The 25,653-nt window shown below is 43.1% G+C and overlaps 1 protein-coding gene across 6 annotated transcripts in view; it reads left to right on the top strand.

The window, feature by feature from the left end:
* GRIK1 (glutamate ionotropic receptor kainate type subunit 1) overlaps positions 1-25,653 on the top strand; it is a 652,481-nt gene that overhangs the window by 350,155 nt on the left and 276,673 nt on the right. For all 6 annotated transcript variants that reach the window (XR_012241793.1, XM_073617099.1, XM_073617101.1 and 3 more), the window contains exon 4: positions 983-1,164. Coding sequence is in view for 5 of the 6 variants with exons in the window: in XM_073617099.1 (XP_073473200.1) it covers positions 983-1,164 (182 nt within the window). In the remaining variant the exon portion in view is untranslated. The remainder of the gene's footprint in view (positions 1-982; positions 1,165-25,653) is intronic.

Genomic DNA, 25,653 nt, shown 5'->3' with positions numbered 1-25,653 from the left:
AGGGAGTGCAGTTGTAAATCCTTGCCCTGGGCACTAGATGAGCTTGCCATGGTAATGCATATACATATTAGGGCCAATTTAGGCAGGACAGGAGCCAATTATCCTACTGGAAACTGGAGCATCCAGAGGAAACCTATGCATGCACAGGGAAAATATGCAAACTCCATGCAGATAGTGTCCGGGTTGGGACACTAGTGCTGCGCTCGTGTTCCCCAAAGATTTTAGAGCTGCAAGGCAGACATGCTAAAGTGCAAAGGGCATACACAACACCCATTGGCTTATATCAATATACACTTGTTAGAAGTCTGTATTTTATGTATATAGTTTATTAAAGTGGTTGTAAAGCCTAAACATTTTTTACCTTAATGCATTCCTTGAATAATGCACCAGCTTAGTCCAACCAAACTATTTGAAGTCACAAGAAACCAGGAGTTAGGCTTTATGGTAAACTGTGGGAAAGTTTGCCAGATAGTGATGGAAGTTTATTGAATGACTGCATTGGTCACCTGAAATTACTATTCCCTGAAGTGTATTTTTTAATGAATTCAATCCCGTCCTAGATCAAATTTAAAGATGACCCTATGGTAATCATATATTTTTTTTTTTTTTTTTGCACTGGTCATTTTTTTTTTCTTGATTTTAAAATAACTTTTCTTTAGACATTTCCCTTTAAACATTCCTCTTTGTTCTTTGAGACTAAGTGCAAAACCTCAGCAATATGGCAGGAGCTGCACTTATTTTTGTTTCAGCACACAGACACGGAGCATAAAACACCCTTATAAAAGAACATAAAGTACTTTGAGATGCAAATGACTTGACTTGTTCTACAAGACCACATTAAAACTTGCATATAAACATCCTAACTTTACTTTTCTAACAAAGGCAGCTAATTAGTTTGTATGGAGCTATCTGGAGCATCTTTACTATCTGGTTATAAGAATTTTACCGTCCAACTAATTTCATTTATTATTTTCTCCCTTAGGTTTAATCCGTCTGCAGGAACTCATCAAAGCTCCATCAAGATACAACATCAAAATAAAAATTCGCCAATTACCCTCAGGAAACAAGGACGCTCGTCCTTTGCTCAAAGAGATGAAGAAAGCCAAGGAATTCTATGTGATATTTGATTGCTCGCATGAAACCGCGGCTGAGATTCTCAAACAGGTAAGTGCACAACTTTTTTATTTTTGAGCCTTCAAAGTTGTAGCTCTGCTTACACATAGCACATCAAGTGGAAACATAACAAAATGTTTTTCGGACTCTTATCACTTTTGTACTGAAAAGTTCTTTAAAATTCCTTCGTTCTAGATGAGCAGGCCAATTTGCGTAGTTGGATAGGGCATATGCAGCATACTTTCAGGTACATTCTTGCATTTGAATCCAGTTTGAGATCCCTATGAGTTTCTTGGCAGGTGCTTTTGACCAACACTTTGCGGTAGTGTTGTAGCTTGTCCTGCACCCACACATTCCTGCTTTACTAGGTCTCCCTCTCCCCTTTATCTTATGAAGTGAGATAGACTCACCTAATTCCTCCATCCATGTCTCACACTGCTGATGTTTATGGCTGGGGTTGTGGCTGATCCAATGCAGTGATGCCCTCCCTAAGATTGCTGGTCCCTTGCCATCCCCCTCCAATGATATCATCTTCCCTCTTTTGAGAGGACCTATCAAATAGGAATCCCAAATAAGAAGCCAAACTACGAAGTACACAGAATAGGAGAAGACTCGGGGCTGGATTCCACAAGATCTTGGCTACAGCTTTTTAAAAATAGTTTTTCTATTCCAATAGTTTTTATTTGGTTATTACAAGAAGATAATATGCAAAATTTCAGACTGCCCAGGGGCTAGCTTTGACAATTGTAACAAGGGTTAGTTTGCAAAAGAAGGCAAAGAAGACAAGATATTAAAAAAAAAATAAAAATAAAAACCTCCTGAGAACAGATATAACAGCAACTGATAGACATGGTCCAGAGGCTGTAATGGCCAGGGGGTCATAGGGAGCTTCCCAACATTAACGGGCATACCCTGGGCCCTGCAATATTCATATAGTGGAAAAGTATACATCCTGTATAAGTTCAAAAAGGAAGGACCAAGCAGAAACCAAGGAGTAGTTTGGTACAAGTTTGACGCAAAAGCGAAAGGGGCCGTGCACCCAGCAGGTGGAGAAGTAAAGAAAAGCCATAGGAGACTTGGGGGTAAATGGGCTCAGGAGGTTAAGAGGAGGGGTGGAGGGGAGGGAATAAGAACTCAGGAGCATCAAGGCTGCCCGTCATATATGACCTAGACTAGCTGGGGAGAGAGTGGGGAAGGCATTTGACAGCCACAGTTCCCAGATCTTGAGAAACTTAGCATGGGAGACAGTTGTTCAACGCGGTCATGTGATCTCTCACCCCTTTAAAAGGAATGGATGGTTTCTTCCAGGCTTGGGAAATAGTTTTTTTGGCTGAGAGAAACAAAAAGAAAGCGAGCTTCCACTGGTGAGTGAACAAACCAAGGATAGGAAAATGTAAACTTGGCTTCTTTCAGTATGGGCGGATGTTTTAAATTGTTTTTAATATAGCAATCAGGTTTTAATCTGGCGTGGGATTTTAATTCTTTTATATAGGGGCAGCGTCACTTTCAGAAAGCTTCTTGATGCTGGCTGAAAGCATTTCACATATTTTGTTCAGACTAGCCTTGACAAGTTGAACAAGGCTTACAGAAGAGAATGCACAATGCGGAAGGCTTGAGTAGCACAGACCAATCCCAGAAAACAAGAACACTGATGAGTACTATCCAGCAAAATACTGAGTCATTCCAATCCCCCATGCTTTATTTCACAGCAAACACATTATCAAGTGCCAGGGAGAACTTAGAGACCCCAAGGCCTCCCTCAAGAACACTGAGTACTATCCAGCAAAATACTGAGTCACCCTAATGCAGCGTACACATGATCGGACTTTACTGCATACTTGGTCCGGCGATCTTTTTGACGGACTTTGTACGCTAGGTGCGCCGGACTTAAAAACGGACGGACTTGGACACACACGATCACTCCAAAAGTCTGATGGTTTTGAACGCGGTGACGTACAGCACGTACGACGGGACTAGAAAAAGGAAGTTCAAGCCCCACTACGCCACCCTTTGGGCTCCTTCTGCTAATCTCATGTTTATCTCGTGTTAGTAGAAGTTTGGTTAGAGACGATTCGCGCTTTTCACACTTCAGCTTATTTCGATCGTTTTCTGCGGTTCAGTTTGTGCTTGTGAGGTTTGTATCTGCTTTTCAGTGCGTGTTGGTCAGTTCGTAACCCGTTCTGGTCTGCTCGTTACTGATTTTCAAGTTTGTTTGTTTGACCAGCCGACCGTTTTGAAGCCATGTTGCGTGGATGTACTCATTCTCGAGTTCGTGCTGCGTGGGGACTTGGTGTTGGGGTTAATACTTTGACCCGAGTCGAGTCCATGAACAGGGCGAGGAGGAGTTCATGGATGAAGAATTGGTTGCGCCAGCATGACCAATTCTCGCACATGCCTTTGCTCCGTGAGATCCGTGAGAATAATCCTGAGGATTTTGAACCCCGTTTTTGAACGTCTGCTGGCTATGCTGACCCCCTATATCAGCAGGCAGGATACCTGCATGAGGCAAGCCATCACTGCGGAGCAGAGGCTAGTTGCCACTTTACGTCGACTGGGAGAAGTCTTCAGGACTTGAAGTCCTCGACAGGCATCCCCCCAGGCTCTGGGGATCATAATCCCAGAGACCTGTTCTGCCATCATTTAGGTCCTGCAGAAGGACTATATGAAGGTAAGTTTTATCCTTTAACATTACATGATATGTATTTAATGTTTGCTAATGTATTGTCTAAATGTCCTCGTTACCTAATTACCATGCTTTGAGTATGCTTTATCCTTTATCTTCATGCATGCCTGTTTTTTTACCCTAATCATTTTTTGGCCTACATGCATATTTCCCTTCAATAACCTCCCCACCATGCAATCCTGGGTCCACTTATACCTCTAGCCTATAGCCCCTTGAACAATGTATATTGTCAGCTCCATTGTACTGTTTTACCCTCCTCCACCCCCTCAAATGTTTGCAACTGTCAGGTGTGTTCTTGGCCCCAATTAGTACCCCTCCCCCACCCCCTCAAATGTTTGCAACTGTCAGGTGTGTTCTTGGCCCCAATTAGTACCCCTCCCCCACCCCCTCAAATGTTTGCAACTGTCAGGTGTGTTCTTGGCCCCAAATAATACCCCTCCCTCCACATACAAATTGATCAATGGTCCATCAGAGGGGGTGAATAATCTTATAAGTGGGCCTTATTTATTTATTTTTTCTAAAAATAACACATATTAATAATGTTCAACTGCTGCTGTTCAAGAATGTTTTTGTGTAATCTGATATCCAAGTTATGTTTAAAAGTACTTATATTTTTTTTTTCTTGTTTGACTCCACAGTTTCCTTCGAACACACAGAAATGGCAGACTGTGGCCTCCCGGTTCGCTGACCGTTGGGACTTTCCCAACTGTGTTGGGGCGATCAATGGGAAGCATGTCCGCATTGTGCCACCACCCCATTCGGGGTCTTATTTCTACAACTATAAGGGGTTCCATAGTGTAGTTTTGATGGTGGTGGTCTCGGCACAATTGGAATTTATGTTCGTGGACGTGGGGAAAAACGGCCGGATGTCTGAGGGAGGAGTCTTTGCACAGACCGTGCTGTGCCAGCGTCTCCAGACTGGTGGCCTGGGATTGCCACCTGATGACCAGAATGTGGATGGACTCCCCTCAGTTTTCATCGCTGATGAAGCGTTTGCTCTCAGCGAGCACTTGATGAGGCCGTTCCCCCAAAGGACACTCACAGGCCTGGAAAGTGGCCGTATTGGCTTGGCCCCCCAAACCGCCCATGAAGTGCGTGACAGATATGTCAATTATTTTAACAATTATTTTTACAATTTGTTGGTAAAAAATTATTGTAAAATATTTACGCCTAAATAGATGAACTTAAGCTGGGGTGTCAGTCACTCACTTGGTGGGGTGGAAATATTGCACACTTCCTCCACCTCTCCTTCCTCCAGCTCATTGGGTGGGCGTGGTCTTGGGCTGGGGCTTGGGGTAATTTCAGCTTCAGGCTGGTGACTTGGGGGGGTCCTGGGATCCTTGGACTGTTGTCTGAGTCTTTTCTCCCCTATGATAATTAAACAAAAGGTATAGTTAAAACACAGTGATATTTCAGTCTTGAAAAAGGAATATGAAACGTTGGTTAGAAGTTGTGGACAATTGTCATTTTTTTACATCAAAAATTTTGAAGACAGGATTAAAATTCACTCTGCCCAAAAATGCCAAACAATACACATTTTCATGCAAGTTTCACAGATGCAGAGACCTCAAGTATCCCCTGGAGCCCCTATGTGTATTACCCCCAAAAATTTTCTCTGGTGTCACATAGTACACTAGTGCTCGTGAGTCCAGATGTGGAAACAGCTGCTGTGTCCTGTCCTTATATTACACTGAATCATTTTTGAAGAAGCATTATAGTTTCAAACACATCTACACAACATCGCCACATTTTTGGAATACGACAAATTATCAAGACCTAAATGTATGTCCAAACCCTGTACCATCGTATTTGGTGAAAAAAAACGTCATTTTCTTAGTATCATATGTGTTTTCATAAGAACGGTCTTTGCGAACGATGCTGGATAAACGAAAAGCATATGGATCAGCATGCAAGTTAAGTATCTCATTCGGAACACACAACAAGTACTTACTTTTTTTAAGCAGCTTCTTTATTCGCCAGTATTGTTCAGGCTCCCTACTTTTGAGGTCAGACCACCGCTTCCTCAATTGTTCTTTAGCCCGTTTAGTGCCAAATTTTTGTTCAAGAGCGGTGACAACTGAGGACATTATTTTGTCCTTCCGCATATTGGGTCAGGTGTACGGTCCTTTTTTGCCATCATAGTCCTCCCTTCTCCAAATGGACACCATCTCCACCATCTCTTCAAAGGCCATGTTGGTGGCCTTATATCTCCTCCTGGATCTGGATGGTTGTGGCTCCGGGCTTTCCTCCGTGCTACTTGCAGATAATCTCTCTGCCATCTTTCTCTATATCCTGCCACTGCACAACGAAGAGTGAAGGAGCGGGGACAAATCGTACTAAAGAACGTCAGGGGCGGGCGACGCAGGCGTAGCATGACACATGTGCAATGTATATAAAGCTATTACGCTGGCCTACGTATGTCCGAGTGGAAGTAGCGAGAGTCAGAAACGAAGGTAAGATTAAACGTGGGTGTGTGTTTGGTGAATGTGTTTGGTGTGTGTGTACCCTAGATTGAGCCAAAAATAATACTGGGAGTTTGGCTGACATTACAGTTTTTATCTTGTGTCTTGTCTTCCAGCAAAAATGAATCCCTTTAAGGAGGAAGAATTTTTGACACGTTTTCTTGATTTGTATCAAGAAAACAGAAACCTGTGGGAGGTCAAGCACCCATTGTATTTTAATAGAGATGTAAGGAAGGCAACACTGGGCACACTTTTGGAATTTGTGAAGACTCGAGTCCCCCAGGCAGATCTTAAGTTTCTGGACACTAAAATTGGTATCTTGCGCAATATGTACAGGCGGGAACACAAGAAGATCCAGGAGTCACGCAGATCCGGAGCAGCAGCAGACCAGGTTTATGTCCCCAAGCTGTGGTACTACCAAAAAATGCGATTTCTGGATGACCAGACAGAAGCAAGGCAATCACTTTTGAGCCTTCCCTCCACCCTTCCCTCCAGCCTTCCCTCCACCTCCACTCCAGCTGAGGAGTCCCAAGAAGAACTGGGCCCTTTCATCCTTGATGAAGTGGATGCGCCCAGTTTCAGCCAGGTATACTTTTTTGGTGAATTAGGGATTGTGTAAATATTAATGATGTAAACCTAAAAATTTTTGAAGTGCTTCACCAAAAATGACTTCATCACAATTATTAATATGCAGACATATCACTAGACAATAGTGGCCAAAAATATACTTCAAATATTGGTGAGCAGCTAGAATAATGGTGGGGTCAAAAAGATAGCCTTTACTATTTGTTTAGAATTATATTTGCAAGTCATGAGCTGAAAATTGTGTGTGATTGCGTAACCAAAAATTACAACTACTGGTATGTCCCTTTTTTTTACCCAGGATGAGCTCAGCCAGGAGGAGTCCGTGCCCAGAGGTATAGAGGAGGAGGCCTTGCCCAGTGGGAGAGAGGAGGAGGCCATGGCTGGGCCCAGTAGAAGCCTCATGGAGTGTCAGGTGCCTCCCCTCCGCATTACCACCAAAAGGCCCAGAAAGATGACCCGAACTGAGGAGGAATCACTATGCCTCATTCGCGAAGCCAGCCAAATCCTTAGCACACCACCCAATGCGGAAGAGGCGTATGGAACATATATGGTCACCAGATTGCTGGAACTAGAAAAGGGGCAACCCCTCCTCTGTAAGGGTCTGATTTTTCAAGCGTATCAGAAGGGCATGAGAGGGGAGCTTACTGCAAAACCATATATAGCAGATGAAGCCACTCCTCCTGCTACTCCTCCTCCTCCTGCCCCAAGTACACCACCAGAGGCACAGCCTCCAAGGAAGGCTGCAGAGAAGCGTGGAGGGAAGGCTGCAGGGCAGCGTGCAGGGAAGGCTCCATGGGAGAGTCGAAAGTGATTGCCTGGCTTCTGTCTGGTCTGACTTCTGACTGTGCTCCCTGTGCTCCCTAGTCGCAAGATACCAATTTTAGTGTCCTAAAACTTGATGTGTGTCCTGGGGGACAAAAGGCTTCACATACTCCAAAAGTGTCTCCAGTGTTGCCTTCCTCATTTCTGTTTTGACCAAAATAAATGGATATTTTCGTTACCTTACATTATTGACTATGTGTTTTGATTCAAAAAGGACATTTGGTTTGTGAGTAGGCAGGTACAGGTCAAAAAGACTATATGTGGGTTATTTACAAAAGGCTAAATCATTTTGCAATTCAAGTGCAAAGTGCTATTGCAAAGTGCACTTGATAAATTGCACTGCAAGTGCACTTGTTGGAGGTGGAGTCGCTGTAAATCTGAGGGGAAGATCTGAAATGAGGGGAAGCTCTGCTGATTTTATCATACAATCATGTGCAAGAGAAATCTGTTTTTTTTGGGGGGTTCCTTGCATGTGCCCCTCGGATCTACAGCGAATGCACTTCCAAATGCTCTTTCAGGGCAATTCCAAGTACAATTTGCACGTGTAGTGAAAAATGATTTTGCCTTTTTAAAATAACCCCCCTATGTCTAATTAACAAGGGACACCAACCTCATTAAGGTTAATTAAAACAATAAAAATTATTAAGGTTATTGTGGTAACTTGAAACTCAAAATAAAAAAAAAAAAAATTATTTTTTGTATAATTTAGCACACATTGTAAAATCGATATTGTTTAAATCTGTAACAAATAAAGATGAGTCCAAAAAAAATTTGCTACTTTAGTTCTGGAGATCTGGCTTTTAAAAAATATCATATTAGTCATGGCATGAGGATAAATCATGAAGAAAGTAGTTTGTGAGAACTCTGTGTGAATATAAGCAGCAAAACCACTTCCTTCTTCATTATAAAGAAAAAAGAATGCACTGTATAAAAAGACCACAGAAGAGGAATGTGCTAGCTTCAATATGAAGGCTAATTTTACCAGACTGAGCGCTTCCGTCTTGTACTTGCTTCAGAGCATGCGTCAGTTTGGGTCCGTCGGACTAGCACACAGACGAACAGTTTGTACGCTAGAAAGCAGAGTCCGTCGGAAAGATTTGAAACATGTTTCAAATCTAAGTCCGTCAAACTTTTGAGAAAACAAAGTCCGCTGGAGCCCACACACGATCGAACTGTCCGGTACGCCGGACCAAGTATGCCGTAAAGTCCGATCGTGTGTACGCGGCATTAGACCCCTATACTTTATTTCACAGAAAATACATTATTCAGTGCCAGTGAAAAACTTAGAGACCCCAAGGCTTCGCAACTTCCTTTCTTCTGCCTATCATCCTGCCACCAGATCACCCAATACAAAAGAATTCTATTTCATCACTCACTTCAAGGGTTACCTGTCTGCACCAGTTGTGTGGGGTTTGAAATCTCTAACATCATTATAAATCCCCATTATCCTTTACCTTTCCAGGATCCCATTTATCACATCTGTTAAGTAACTCCCCTATACAGGAGACTAAGCAAGGCTGATAAACGTTTTTGTCTTCAGCTTCTACAATGGAGTCTTGATGGCAGAATTTTTTTTCGAAAAGGAAAGTTAAATGTTGCGGTGCTTCCTTTCATGCCTTGCTGAGTAGTTTTACATTTATAGAAATACTTAAAATAATTGCCCAAATGATGAGGTTTGAAAAGCCTGATTGAGCTTAAGTGTCCATAGTGGAAGCTTCATACGGCAAGGCAGAATCCTGAATACTTTCCTGACTCAAATAGAAAGGAGCAAGTATTCTATGTTCCTCATCTTACACAAGGGGTATTATGAACAGCTGAGCAAAATATGAAAAAAACCCACTTATTTCAAGTATCATTTAATCATCCCAGTAATAGGTCTGTGTTCTTGGTTACCTCTATCTATCTATCTATCTATCTATCTATCTATCTATCTATCTATCTATCTATCTATCTATCTATCTATCTATCTATCTATCTATCTATCTATCTATCTATCTATCTATCTATCTATCTATCTATCTATCTATCAGATAGATAATAAAGATTGACAGTAGATAGATAGATACAGTATCTCACAAAAGTGAGTACACCCCTCACATTTTTGTAAATATTTTATTATATCTTTTCATGTGACAACACTGAAGAAATGACACTTTGCTACAATGTAAAGTAGTGAGTGTACAGCTTGTATAACAGTGTAAATTTACTGTCCCCTCAAAATAACTCAACAGACAGCAATTTATGTCTAAATTGCTGGCAACAAACGTGAGTACACCACTAAGTAAAAATGTCAAAATTGGGCCCAAAGTGTCAATATTTTGTGTGCCCACCATTATTTTCCAGCACTGCCTTAACCATCCTGGGCATGGAGTCCACCAGAGCTTCACAGGTTGCCACTGGAGTCCTCTTCCACTCATCCATGACAACATCACGGAGCTGGTGGATGTTAGTGACCTTGCACTCCTCCACTTTCCATTTGAGGATGCCCCACAGATGCTCAATAGGGTTTAGGTCTGGAGACATGCTTGGCCAGTCCATCACCCTTACCCCCAGCTTTTTTAGCAAGGCAGGGGTCATCTTGAAGGTGTGTTTGGGGTCGTTATCATGTTGGAATACTGCCCTGTGGCCCAGTCTCTGAAGGGAGGGGGTCATGCTCTGCTTCAATATGTCACAGTACATGTTGGCATTCATGGTTCCCTCAATGAACTGTAGCTCCCCAGTGCTGGCAGCACTCATGCAGCCCCAGACCATGACACTCCCATCACCATGCTTGACTGTAGGCAAGACACAATTGTCTTTGTACTCCTCACCTGGTTTGCGCCACACATGCTTGACACCATCTGAGCCAAATAAGTTTATCTTGGTCTCATCAGACCACAGGACATGGTTCCAGTAATCCATGTCCTTAGTCTGCTTGTCTTTCTTGTGCATCATCTTTAGAAGAGACTTCCTTCTGAGACGACAGCCATGCAGACCAATTTAATGCAGTGCACAGTGTATGGTCTGAGCACCGACAGGATGACTCCCCCCCAGCCCTTCAACCTCTGCAGCAATGCTGGCAGCACTCATACGTCTATTTCCCAAAGACAACCTCTCGATATGACGCTGAGCACGTGCACTCAACTTCTTTGGTCGACCATGGCGAGGCCTGTTCTGAGTATAACCTGTCCTGTTAAATTGCTGTATGGTCTTGTCCACCATGCTGCAGCTCAGTTTCAGGGTCTTGGCAATCTTCTTATAGCCTAGGCCAACTTTATGTAGAGCAACAATTCTTTTTTTCAGATCCTCAGCGAGTTCTTTGCCATAAGGTGCCATGTTGAACTTCCAGTGACCTGTATGAGAGAGTGAGAACGATAACACCACATTTAACACACCTGCTCCCCATTCACACCTTATAACACTAACGAGTCACGTAACACTAACGAGTCACATAACACCGGGGAGGGAAAATGGCTAATTGGCCCAATTTGGGCATTTTCACTTAGGGGTGTACTCACTTTTGTTGCCAGTGGTTTAGACATTAATGGCTGTTTGTTGAGTTATTTGGACAGCAAATTTACACTGTTATACAAGCTGTACACTCACTACTTTACATTGTAGCAAAGTGTCATTTCTTCAGTGTTGGCTATGAAATGATATAATAAAATAAAGGAGTGTACTCACTTTTGTGAGATACTGTAGATAGAAAATATGTATATTAACAGATAGATGGATGTCTATTGCTCTATACATTATCTGCCTAGCAGAGTGGGAAAAGATTCTAACATTTGTTAATTATATTATTACTATGTGTGTCCTCGTTGGGGAAATTTTCTTCACTTCCTGTTTGGTCCCCATGACTGGATGAAGAAAAAAGACTCTCCAGTGGGGACACAGCAGGAAATTACTGAAAGAGAAAAAAAACTCTAGAAAAGTCATGGAAACTTTATATGCTTACTAAATCCTATTCTTAAAAGAGGAACTTACGTTTTTTGGGTGGATAAATACTTAAAACCTAAATACTTAAAAATCAGGTAGTTCCCAGTGGCTGGAGTCTTCCCACAGCCAAGTCTTCTTACCACTGCAGGTCCCCAATGCTGCCATCTTGGGTATGAAAGCCATCTGTGACTTCCTGAGGAATCACAACCAGTTCCCTGCATATGTGTGTGTGTTCGTGCGGTGCTCTGTGAATAATCCTGCAGCCTCCTTGAACATGTGATTTCCCACCACCTCAGTGCTAACAGCTCATACCCCCATGCCCATATTTCGGGGGGTGACGAGGAGACACTTACACTAGGTTCCCTCGCTAGCTTTCATTTATACATTTTCCAGCTGAATTGGGGTTGGACTGCTTCTTCAAATTGGCACAGTGGTGGTACTGGCAGCCAAGCAGCAACAAGCACAACCAGAGTGCCTCTATCTCTGGATCTGACAAGAAGCTGCTCCAAGGCACATACCAACCTCCCTGGCTCCCCCTGCTTATTATCACCAGCATCCATATCTAGCCATGATTTCTAGTGTAGTCTGTAGGACTTTCATTAAGACAGCCCAGTCCTGATCTTCATTATGACTAAATCACAGTGGTTAACCAATGTCACAGCACCTGATCCCATGCTGTTTGGATATTCTTGGGCTAAAAGGTGTCAAATTTCGGACCACCTGTCTTTTCTGTACCCTGCACTGGACCACACACTGTAGTTGATGATATTCAAACTCCATCCTTTTCAATTTGGGTGAAATGGGGTGCAATTTGACATCTTTGCCTTGTTTACCAGAAGACCCTATCCCAGCATTGCATTGAAGTAACCCTTTTGCTTTGCCCTGCAAAGTACATGTTGCTTTCCAGGGGCTAATGTATGACCTATTTTACCTCCTCCTGTTCTAAGTTCGTACACTTCCTATAGTTGGTAAATGTCATCAGGATGGGACGTGGACGTTGCTAGAGGTACCTGCCCACATTCCACTGTTGGAGATCACATGACTGGGACACTAGCTGTTATGAGGTGAGCATTTCTGGGTGTTACATAAATTATATTTAAAAAAACACCCATCAGTTGCTTAGTATGGGGGCACTATTTTTTTTTTTAAATGGCCATAATTCAGCTTTAACCAAAAGTCCAGGCTTGCAAACTCTGCCTAGGAGGATAATAGGCCAGTGTGACCTCTAATCCTTCCCTAGACAGCATCATACCAAAACATTTGATTATGTGAGCGGCACTGGAACAGCATGTTCTCCAGGGAAGGTAAGTATTGTAGCATTTTGGTTGTTTATTATTCATCCATCGCAACCAGTCGGTTTACAGAGCTTTAAGTTGTTATTTTAGCAGTTTTAGTTTGCTTTAACATAACATACATAACATAAGGTATGCAAATATCAAACACAAACACAGCTTCCACGATTGAGCAATGGTCCACACCCTCCCATCCCTGCACCTTCCTATTGACCACTGAAGCCCAACACACTTGGTGGCCAGTAGTAAGCCATAGCTTAGATGTGGAATAGAGCTCAGTAACTATTTACATATTACCCTGGGATCACTTTACAAGGTAAGATGAGCTCAACTGTTCTCTTTAATAATGGAATAATGGCTGAACCAATACATAGTTGAAGTTGGATATACAGTAGCTAAAAGAATACTTTTTTTTTCATTCCCCTGAATGATTTAGGTCTTGCACTTAGTTGGGTCATTTTCTCACCTACAAGCTTTATGAGTTCTGCCCCGAAAGACAGCAATACTTTTATGATGTAATTGGTGTCTTGGCACCAGAGTAACACTCACTTCTATTGTGGTAATCACTTTGTAAAAGTTATTTTTCAGCAGCAGCAGGAGCATGGAGACCTCTGTGTCCTTTTGGCGTGAAAGTCTTTAATCACATTTGAAGTTATCCACACGTACAATTTCTCTCATTTTGCAATCATGTCAGGTCTTGTGGTTGTGCTCTTTTTTTCTCTTAATCTTAAAGTTTATCTGAAACCAAAACTTTTTTTTTCTTTTTTGCCTGTTAGTGAGTTCTGCTGTGAACCAATCTCTTTTGGAAAGAGTGAGACTGGTGACTGGTTGGAACTCCTTTGAGATCATTTTTGTTGTTTAATGTTTTTATATTAAAGAAGATAATAGAACATAAAAAGTCAAAATAGTGCAAAAGTACAAAAAAGTAGGTTATCCATACATATCAATTATGCTGTAAGTCACAAAAGTACAGAAACATTAGGATCCATCTATCAACTATAAAGGGTACAAGGTAGAAGGGGTAGGCCCCCAAAAAGCGTTTGTAGTATGAATGTGAAGATAATACAATACAGTGCAACCATGCTAACATTTCAGTAAAGCTGTGGAGAACCATAATCGTTAACCGTTAGGATAAGGGTAGAGAAAAGAGAAAGGTTAAAGGAAGAAAAGAAGAGAAAGGAAAAGTGGGGAAAGAAGAGAGAAGTGAGGCCGTTGGCCCCCCAATGGGCCCAAGACTCATCTGTCCAGTTATGCTGGAACCGAGGAAATTAGGGAGGAGGAGAGAGGAGTAAGGCTCTGTTTCCACTATTGCGTCCCCAAAGTCATGCGATTTACACTGCGACTTTACAATACGATTTATGTTGCGATTTGATGCGACTTTAAAAACGACTTTGTGCAACTTTGATGTTCTGCAATTTAGCCAGAGTGATGTAATTCCTTATCCTGCTTAGTTATTTCCCCTTCCTATCTTCCATACTCACGTACATCAAGATAGGAAGTGATGTATGTGGGAGGAGCAGAGATCATTTGCTTCCGTAGACTTCCGTGGAAGTCGCAACAAAGTCACGGTGTCAGACTTGTACATGCGACTGCATTGCGACTTAATACCTTTCTATGGAGACCAAGTCGCACCGAAGACGGAACAAAGTAGTGCAGGAACCTTTTTTGGAGACGCTGCAACTTGAGTCGCACTAATTAGAACTGGGACCATTGAAATACATGGGTTTTGACTTGTCATGCGACTTGACATGTGTCAAGTCGCAAAACAAGTTGCAGTAGTGGAAACAGAGCCTAAAAGCCTGGTGGGAGAAACCCAAGATAATTCTTGCTTTCTCTGTCCCCACTGCATAGATTCACCCTCTATAATTATCCCGGTGACCAATGTCGGACTGGGAGTGAGGGAGAATCCAAACTTTTGGGTAGTTACTAGAAAAAGAAAAGAAAGGACGTCTTCTTAAAGGGGAGACTTGTTCTGGTAAAGCCTGTCTAGAAGAGGATTCTCCTCACTTTGGAAAGATATCATCTTACTCCCTTAAATACTTCTGGCATAATGCACATATGTATCAGTACAGCAGGGGGACCTTAATGCTGACTGTATGCACAAATGTTTTAGTTTGCTCCACTGTGCTGGGAACGTGCTCACTGTGTGCTGTTTGCACATTGACCGAGCTGTCACTGACAGTTCCCAGTCAAAATTTATGGTACTGGTGGACAGGGCACCTGATCATGTGACCCCTACAACAGCCAATCACAGCAATCCACCATGTAAATAATGGGCTGCACACTGAAGACATTCAACTCCAGCTAAGTCAAAAAATATATACTAAAGCGCTGAAATGGATTTAAGTGAAACTAAAAAAGGCCCTCTGCTGGTGACTAGCTTGTATGCAGTATGTTCAGGAAAAGCTTGGTGTAAAAACAAAATGATGATCCAATGATACACCGCTGTCTCTATAGTAACGCTGACGCTAGCAACAATATATAAATGGAGACTTAGGCGTCACATGACTTACCTTGAAAAAGTCACGTGGCGGGTGACGCAACACGTAGGAGGAGTCAGTGACGTGAAGTATTGAGGCTGGTCAGCAGCTCGTTACGAGCGGTGTGAGGACTCAAGTGGCTGATTGTTTTTCTCCTTCTGGCACTGATTATCCAGGCTTATGTGAGTGTACCTAGTGAAGTGCTGCTATTCTAAAGCAATCGTTTATTGCGCAATGATGTCTCTTCTTTTTATTTCATATATTCGCGATATCTGAGAACATCCATCTGGAAGCCCCTCATAACATACAGAAATATTGGGGAATTTTGTGAACAGATCTATCTTTGGCACATATGGGATTCTGCTTAACAATATACATTAGTATAATGCATACTCTCTATAATTAAGAACGGCTATCAACACACAGTTTCAAGTTGGGATTTTTAATCATATGAGAGAATTCTTTGTATTTCTATCAATATTGGATGATATCTATAGCAATTATATTTATATTTATCCGATATCACAGGCGGTTGCCTGTGATTTATTTACTCTGTGGAGCATAAGATTATAGCTCAGTGGTTTTTAGTGTTTTTGACCTGACCAGACCCATATTTATTTTAATTATTTAATTATCTTATCATCACTTGGAGGGATTGATTTATTTATAAACGGTGCACGGATTGACTGGAAGGTTAATATCAGCGCAACAAAATATTTTATTTGCAACTCCAGCTAAGGTTTATTGCAATGACAGTACGCAGCTTACACCCACCCAAAGCCACCCCAACATGTTTCACCCACTGAAGGGTTTATCATAGGGATCATAGCAGTGGAAAAAGAGTGGACTCCAGGGCTTTTGGTGCAGGGAATCGAGGAGGATACAGGCTGGCATATGAGCAGTGAAAGTACCTGAGTCTTCCAGCCAATCACAGCGGTCACATGATCAGGAACTCAACCTCCCATTTTTCAGAACCCCTTAAAGGGCTGAGCTGGCATCTAGCAGTTAAGGAATACCCCCCCCCCCCCAGTGAGATACAGATGACAAAAGAAAAAACATTACAACAGCCTACATGTTTCCTTCATGATCAGATTTTGTCTGAATTTACACTGTTCTTGCGCATTCAGCATGCATGGTAACACACAAATGTAGGTGTTTATGTGTCCATGTTTATGTGTCCTTATTATGCTAAACTGCAGCACATAGGTGTGAACCAACCACATTTTCACTTTTACTTACCTAATCCTCCGATCCTTCCAGCACAAGATCGGTGTAGCACCCCCATGTTCCGGTGGTCTTGAGTCCACCACTGGGACTGGATTGGGTGCATATAAGCATTATTCTCACCTCTAAATAAAACAAGCAGTTGACCTGTGCAGTGCGGGCACAGCTCCACTGCATGGGAAAACTTTTTTTTGCCCGGAGATGGGCAAAAAGTTATTAAAGATTTTGGGATTTCTTACCAGGCTTGGTATAAACCTTCTGCATGCAGGAAAGGGCAAGTTTTCTTGCATCTAAATGGACAAGTGTGAGCAGGCTGTTAAGCTAACATTTGAGTGTAGGTCAACTTTAAAGCAGCTTTCTTTGCAAATACTGTACCCCCCCCCCCCCATGGAATCTATTCTATTCCATTCTTACACTACATACTAGAATCAGCCAAATGGGTCCTGACTGGTCATTAAGTATAACATGGATTAGATATGTCATCAAAACACAGAAAAGCTTGTTTACAACTGCAAAGTAATTTTTTTATTGCACACAAAAAAAAAAGCTATTTGTTTATTTAAATCTGAAATATGGCATCAGGTGTCCCTTTATGAGTTTAGGCCAGTTATCCAATGCTGTAGTCTTGTGGTGACATCATCCTGCCACTGCAGTCTTCAGAAAGGGGTCCTGGCCATTGGGCAGCCTATGGAAAATCTTCATGTTACCCTGGCAGTGACATGGTCACTTAAAGAGGGATTCTCCTCCTTTGCAGTTCAGTAGAAAGAAGACATGGGATCGGCACATCCATCGGTTTAGCTAGGTAAAAGGAGCTCTTAAGTATCTTTTTTACTTTTTAAACCCAATGATTAGTTATGGCGATGGAGGGAAAAATAGGGAGCGCTCATATTCATAGAGATCAACTTGTATAAATGCTCTAGAAAATATTCTCTACTATTCAATTTTACTTTTCAAGATACACTTTGTGTTTTAAAGTCTGACATTTTTGTTCATTTTGTGAGAAGTTTCAAGTAAATTAATTGAAGAACAAATTAGCAGCGCTGGGAACAAAAGCCCAATGTCACCCTTAATGTCTGTTCCTGCAGGCAATGGAAGGTGGTATTTCCTTTTCTTTTCACCGTGAGCCATTTAAAGCAATAATCACTTCCAACGAATAAACAGAGGCGAAGCATTTCTTATTTTTAGCTTTCATTGGCTTGCATCTTTTTTTTTTTCTTTAAGCATTGAAGCCAGCTCACAGGACTTCTTTTATCAAATGAGGAGATTGAATTGGATGTGTATTCTTCCCTCTCACTGATTTCAAAGCGAATCCCTTCCCTTTATGGAATTATTGTGACATGCGGCAACTTACCATCGCTGTGGCTTTAATTAACAGAACAAAACCGCTGATTGAATTTACAAAGCTGAATAGATTTCCTCTGTAATTCTCTTGTTAAAGAATTATTTCATGGACTGTCTTTTAGCTTGGCGTTAGGTAGTCAGGAGTTCAGCCTACTGCTAAACAGAGGCTGATTATATAATGGGTGTTAGATTGTTTATTTTTTTTAAACATATACATAGTTAAATGTATGTTGTAGCAAAAACTATAGGGTAAATCCAGACACAGTGACATTAAGCTAATGATCGGGCTGATAAGCATCCCCCATGGTAAAAGGCAGAGTGGTAGTATTGACCACATCTAATTTGATTTTCAAATTCATTGAAAAACCCCCATGCCAAAGGTTTAAATCCTACTGTCTTCTCCAAGAAAAGGGAAGAGAGGTATTGACAATTAAAGATGGGCTGAACACCCCCTGTTCGGTTCACAGCAGAACTCACCAACAGGGAAAAAGTAAAAAGTTCTAACCCAAACAGCGAACCCCATTGAAGTCTATGGGAGCCGGACAGGAAACATCTAAAGTGCCCATTTTGCAGGCTTATACTGTATGCAAGTAATTGGCTATAAAAGGGGTATGGGTACTGCACTGGCGTACATGTATCAATGTAAAAACTGTTTTTAAAAAACAATCATTTTTTTCAGATGCAATGATTTTATTGATGCTTAAGGTGCAACAATAAAAATGAAAAATTCCTTTAAATATAGTGCCTTGGGGGTCCCCTTTAGTCTGCCTTTAAAGTGGCACATCTGTAGCATGCATAGAACATGTTGCAGCAAAAATTACATTTCTAAAAAAAAAAAAAATATATCACATTTAAATTGACTTGCAGTTGCCCTTACCCCACCCCCAAATCCATACCAGACCCTTATTCGAGCAAGCAGCCTGGTAGGTCAGGATGGGGGGGGGGACGAGCAACCGCCCATCCCCTCCTGGACCATACCAGGCCACATGCCCTCAACCAACCCGAAGCACCTTGTCCCCATGTTGACTAGCCTCTCTTCCCCTCAACCCTGGGCTGTGGTTGTGGGGATATGCAGGCAGGGGGCTTATCGGAATCTGAAAGCCCTCAGATCCTGCCCCTCCACATGTGAATGACCCATTCACCAAAAAAGTGTCAAAAAGTAATAAAAACAAAGAGACAGTTTTTGACAAATCCTTTATTAAAAAGTAAAAAAACAGTGCCCCCTGATGTAAATCTATCATCATTCATGCTGCTCGCTGCACCTTCAAAAAATAAATAAATGCTCCTGCCATCCATGAAGACTGACTGCAAGCTCCGCCAATTGACAGTTCTTATATCGGTAAGGGCGGGGCTATCTGGTGATGGCACGACTGGTGCATTTTTATAAAATGGACAATCTAAGACCCAAAATTCTTTTTTTTTAATTTAGCTGTTAGCAGGGAAGCCCATTGACAGCTGATGACTCATCGGTTGTTAAGGACACTACTTCCCAGCCTCGCTCCTTAATAACCAGCTTTTACTGCACCCTGATTGGGCAAAGCTTTCCCAATCAGGGCGCAGAATGCACTGTGCAGCGCACAGTGCATTGCAGGGCGTTCGACGGGGCGAACATCTGCCGAACACCCTGCAAATTTGAGTGTTCCCCAAACTGGGCAAACAGCCAATGTTTGACCCGAACTGATGCTCGGGCCGAAACGTTCTCCCAACTCTTTTTTTTTGTAATCTCTTTCTTTTCAAAAAGTTGCGGTTGACAGCCAGGTAAATAAAAGTGGAAAATGCATTACTTATCGAATGACAACCAAGAGGGTCACACCAATTAGATCCATAAGCCAACAGGCTAGGTAACAGATAGTATATAGGAGTACAAATAATAACTGATAAAAAAAATAATAGTGCGCTATAAATGAATTTCCTAATATCTGCACAAACCTCCGCCTCGGGAGGAGCCAGTGACGACATCTGATGTGCTTGTACGAAGCACAGTGGATGTGGTAGGAGGAGAGGAAATCGCTCTGACTGTTCCATAGCACTGTTTACCAAAGAAGTACATGTGAGTGGATCCACCTGTGCTTTTCATGCTGTTGATTTGTTCTATGCTGATCATTGCGCAATGATAAATTTCTCTTATTTTATGAATGAAACACCATAATCAGAGGAGTTAAGTGGCGCAGCGGAAGTCGGCAGCAGTGTGTGATCCAGGCTGTGTAGCCCGCTGATAGTGATTTTACTACACCCAGGAACTGGTTTGGTTTTCTATATATATGGTACACTTTGGGACCTATATTGATCCTGGCTATATCCATTATGGTGTAGGTGACTCTACTATGCCCTATCACTGGTGATTGAACAAGAGCATTTATTGATGTTTTTTTTTTTTTTTGATGTGCTTACTGCTGCTTTTACATTATTTGCTTCTATCACTCAGCACTTTTATTTATCACTTATTTTCCACTGCTTACTTTGGAGTTTGTGGAGATATTAGGAAATTAATTTATAGCGCACTATTATTTTTTTAATCATCTACTATAGAGTTGTCAGATCACTTTGAGAATGGTTGCGGCTTTATTATTTGGGTTTTTCCTAATATTGTTTCATTATACACATATCAGCGCTTTAGTACACCATTGCACATATAATAATACCTTCATTAACCTGATCATCAATGAACAGAGAATATAAGGCATACGAGGTGGTGGCGGCATGGAAGACCCAGAACAAATACTCGTACACTTAAAACTGTGCAACTATATAAATCATAACAATATATCGGGAAGCCGGGCATCCCGATGGCCATCCGGGCCCAGATGAACAGTGAGCAGTGAGCTACGGAAAATGCATTAAAGAATATTTAAATATCTGAAAAAATAACACGCTCACAGCTGAGCCAGGTATACAAGGGGAGGGGGAAGAAAAAAGTACAGATGCAGAACAATAGATATATAGACAGATGGACAGATAGAGCCTCTCACCCAGGAAGTTCAGACCACGTCCAGGAGATCAGCCAAGCTGCGAGACCTCCTGAAGATAAGCTTCAGTGTATACGAAATGCCGCCAAGGTCTCCAGGTGTAACAAAAGATCTCCTCCCGGTTGTTCAAGGTAGCTGTGAGATCCTCCATATGCCTGAGTTCATTGACTTTGTAAAACCACAGGAACTTCGATGGCGGGTTCTCAAGGGATGCATGCCTTAGCCGCATTCAGTAGCTAAATTGTAAGAGAAGCCTTATATTTCTTAATAGGTCGGTTTGATAGATGTAACAAGCATGCCGCAGGGTTCCCCTCCAACTCAACGTTAGTCAGGAGCTTGACAGTACAGATCATCTCCTGCCAGAAAGGCCTGAGTTTGGGACAATCCCAGAAAATATGTAGCATTGTTCCCTCTGCATTGCCACATCTCCAGCACGTACTAGGGACCTAAGGGAAAAAGCTGTGCAAAGTAGTGGGTACCCTGTACCCACGGGTCAAGGTCTTGCAAAAAGTCTCTTGTACTCTAGTGGCTATGGAAGATTTATGGGCAAAATGAAGGATTTTCTACTTCTGTGAGTCAGTGAATCATGTTCCAAGGTCTGATTCCCACTTAGTAAGGAACATAGGGACATAACCTGAATCAGGGAGAAGTAAATCATTGAAAGACAATGGCGGATCGGCTCCCTCCTATGGCAGATGTGCTCCAGTTCTGTAAGTTGGTGAAGTATACCCGGAGAGCGCGAACACTGGCAGAGAAAATTGCATAACTAGCGATTGCTCCAGAAGTCTAGTGGAGGGTCAGTCGAGGTCTCTCCAGCAGAAGAAGAGAACTGACTGCCAGGTGCTATAAAGTTACAAAAATAAAGGCGGCCACTTGAGGCCAGACGCTAGAAATGAGGGTTCTGGAGGCCTGGTTCAAATTCTGGATTACCCAGTATAGGTACCATGGGTGAAGGTAATGGTGACACTGAAGAGTGTCGAAAAGCATCCCTAGCCTCCCACAATGTGATGCCCAGGGTGGGATGGTCACCGAGAGCCTTCAGTAACGGAGAGGTTATCCACGGCCAACTCTTTGCCATGTCATTGAAGTCTTCTAGTTCCATGGCCACCCAATATTTTGCCTCACCATGACAGTGCCAATCCACAAACCTGGTAAGGTGTACTGCTCTGTAGTAGGCCCATATGTCTGTAAGGCCAACCCCTCCCTGAGGCTTCAGGAGATGAAGTAGTTGAAGCTTAAGGCGAGGTCTTTGGTGGGACCATATAAAATCTCTGAACATAGAGTTCACCCGTTTAAAAAATACCAGAGGGAGTCGAATCGGAAGCGTCTGTAGCAGATACACCTTAGGTAGCATGGTCATCTTGAGCACACTACAGAGGCCGAACAAGGTTAAGGTAAGAGAGTGCCAGTGGAGTAGGTCAGATTTGAAACAAAGAAGCAAGGAGGCAAAGTTGGCTGAGTAAAGCGCAGAGGGGTCGGGAGTGATGTCCACTCCCAAATAGTGGATAGCGTTATTCGCCCAGTGGAAAGGGAACAAAGAATGCAGAGAGCGGACCGTATCACTACCGACCGTAATGTTTAGGACAGAGGACTTGGATAAGTTGATTCAGAAAAAACGAAAGAGTTCCATAATCCTGTATGGACTTAAGTAGTTTCGGAAGGCAAGTGAACGGATCCATCAGAAAAATGATCAAATCATCTGCAAACGCAGCCACTTTGTGTAACCCCAATGATTTTTGGTAGCCAGCAATGCCCTGGTCTGCCCTTACTGTACACAAGAGGGGTTCCAGGGAAAGTATGTAAATCAGGGGGGATAAAGGACAACCCTGCCGCGTGCCATTAGTGATGGTAAAAAAGTCAGATCTTGTCTCATTGACCTTGACTGCGGCTGAGGGATTAGAATAAAGGGATAGGATCCAACTCAACATGGATGACTCGAGTCCGATATACTCCAGAGTGGCCCTGATAAATGCCCAGTTCACCCAGTCGAAAGCTTTCTCTGCATCCGTGGACAGCAAGAGAAGAGGACGTTTTGAGGACTTAGCTGCATGGATCAGATTAATCACCCGAATTGTGTTGTCTCGAGGCTCACGAAGGGGCACAAATCCCACCTGATCTCTATGGATAAGACTTGGAACAGGAGGAAGCAGCTTATTGGCCAAGACCTTTGCAAATAGTTTCAAATTGGTGTTCAGGAGCGCAATAGGGCGATAATTCCCGGATCGCAGAGGATCCTTCCCCTCTTTCGGAATAAGAGAAATGTAGGCTCTCAGGGTGTCCATGGGGAAGGACTTTCTTTCCATGATGGAGTTCAGAGCAGAGATGAAGAGTGAGGACAACGTCTTGTAGAAGGCTTTGTAGTAAGCCGGAGTAAGTCCATCTGGGTCAGGGGCCTTATTCGGCTTAGAGTGGGTCAAGGCCACCCCCAGCTCCTCAGCTGTAATGGGTTCCTCTAACTCCTCCTGGACCGCCCTGGAAAGTGAAGGCATACCCGAAGAAGCAAGATACGACTGCATGGTTTTTCCCACATCTGTAGAGGGATCCAAGGGGTGAGGGTGGCCTAAGTTGTAAAGACCCTCATAGAAAGATCTGAACTCCCCCACCATTGCAGTAGAAGTAGTTAGCTTCTGTCCAGAGGATCCAATAAGCTATGAAATATAGGTTTTAGTACACGGACCACGCAGTGCCCATGCTAACAATGTGCCCGGCTTGTTGGAGAATTCATGCATTGTATGAGGAGCCCACGCCAGTTTTTGCTTTGTTTTGTGATACAGGAGAGAGCGGAGCTCCTTACGAACTTTAAGGAAATCCTGAAAGGTGGATGGTGCAAGGCTAGCCTTATGCGAGCATTCCAAGTTCCGCATCTTGTCAAAAAGTTTGTCTGTGTGATGGGATCTCTCCCTCTTAAGGCGAGCCCTTTTAATCAATGTACCCCGGACAGCCACCTTATGAGCCTCCCAGACAACCAATGGATTGTCAAACGAATCTCTATTAATGGAAAACTATTCCCGCAAAACAGTGAGCAACTCAGAGCGGGTCTCTGTTGACTGCAGTAAGGCCTCATTCAGTCTCCAAGATGGCGGATTCTGAGTCACTGGGCCAAAATGAAGAGTCAGATGAACCGACGCATGGTCTGAAAGAGATATGAAGTCAATACAAATAGACACCACTCTGGAGAGATCTTTGTGTGTGATCAAGAGGTAGTCAAAAAGTGAGTAGGTGTGGTGGACTTGTGAAAAGAATGAATAGTCACGTTCTTGCCCAATAAGAGCCGCCAGGGGCCCACCAAGTGTAGGAGGTGCAAATCTGCCTTCACGCACTTAAGGCGTGAATAGGGAAGGTGTGATGAGCCACGCGATACATCTAGTAAAGGGTCCATAGCAAAGTTGAGGTCGCCCCCAAAAACAAGCAGCCCTTCTGCGAATTCTAAAGGCTCAGGAAGGAGCTTACGTAAAAAATGCGGGTGGTCTACATTCGAAAAGTAGACATTAGCAAAGGTAACCTGCATGTCAAACACCTCCCCCTATAGTAGAATAAAACGGCCCTGGGCATCCGTTCGCTACGCCTCGAAGGTCCAAGGAACCGATTTGGCCATCAGGATGCTTACCCCCTTGGACTTGGAGATGGGTGAGGGGCTATGGTAGGCGATTGGGAAGGCCCTATTTGTCAATTTAGGGATCCGATCACTATGAAAGTGTTTCCCAGAGGAAGGCAACTTGGGTGTTTCATTTCCTCAAGTCAGCCAAAAGCTGAGGGCGCTTCACTGGTGTATTGAGACCACTCACATTGAGGGAGGTGACCCATGGGGACCTCTCACCGGTGTGAGATTACACAGGTGCATGGGGTAATATCCTCACCCACCTTCCCTGGATGAGAGGCAAGGAACAAAATAGAAGGGGAAAGAGAGAAATAAAGGGATGATAGAGGGGATGATAGAGGAAAGGAAGGAGGTGATCAGTCTACCATATACTGCAACTGAGGACCTTGGCCGAGCAAAAGTCCACCCTAACTGGGGGGTGGTTGCAGTGCTAGAAGCAACCCAGAGCAAGCAGCTGAATTGAATAAAAACAACACATATCGAGATGCACGGAGTGGTAGCAATGAGAAGCATAATAGAACGGATGACAAAACCAACAATGCTAAAATAGAGGACACATGACGGTAACAGTACTGGGATGGTGAACCGGGGGGGTGTGGAAACCGATAAGGCTCGAAGTATTTACCATAAAAATGAGGGAAAGATTATATAGGTAGAGCCTCCGCATCCGAGCCCCTGATCACCATAACAAGAGAGCAAAATGCAGACATGTATTTGCCAACAAATAACTGAAAATACAGACCACACAGTCACGAGTTGTGGAATATCCGCAGGAGTGCTGCGTCCGACAGACAGGCCCCGTAACCCCACCGTCAATGGTTAACAGCCTCAGGTATATGGGAAGAGAGACTATAGGTGTAACTTATACTCAGAATGTGGAGTCTCTGCTGGGAGGAACCACAAGAAAATGGAAGACTAATAGCCAAAGCCAGCTTCTGTGGGTCGGTGAGCTGGGGCATGGAGCCTGTCTGCGGACTCTAACTGTCTGAGCAGGAGTGCTCGCCCCACTGGCCACACAGAGGGTCCATCCAAAGGGGGATGAGACCCTTGACAGAGCATGACAGAACAAGGCCAAAAGGCCACTTTCTACTGAGATATGTCACTGAAGTCTCTAACCTTTACCAAGGACCTATAAGGAGAAACATTTGAGCCCTCCATGAATAATGGGT

This window comes from Aquarana catesbeiana, linkage group LG02 (assembly GCF_042186555.1).
Source record: "Aquarana catesbeiana isolate 2022-GZ linkage group LG02, ASM4218655v1, whole genome shotgun sequence".
Classification (NCBI taxonomy): domain Eukaryota; kingdom Metazoa; phylum Chordata; class Amphibia; order Anura; family Ranidae; genus Aquarana; species Aquarana catesbeiana.
This window is presented reverse-complemented; position numbering and strand designations above follow the sequence as displayed.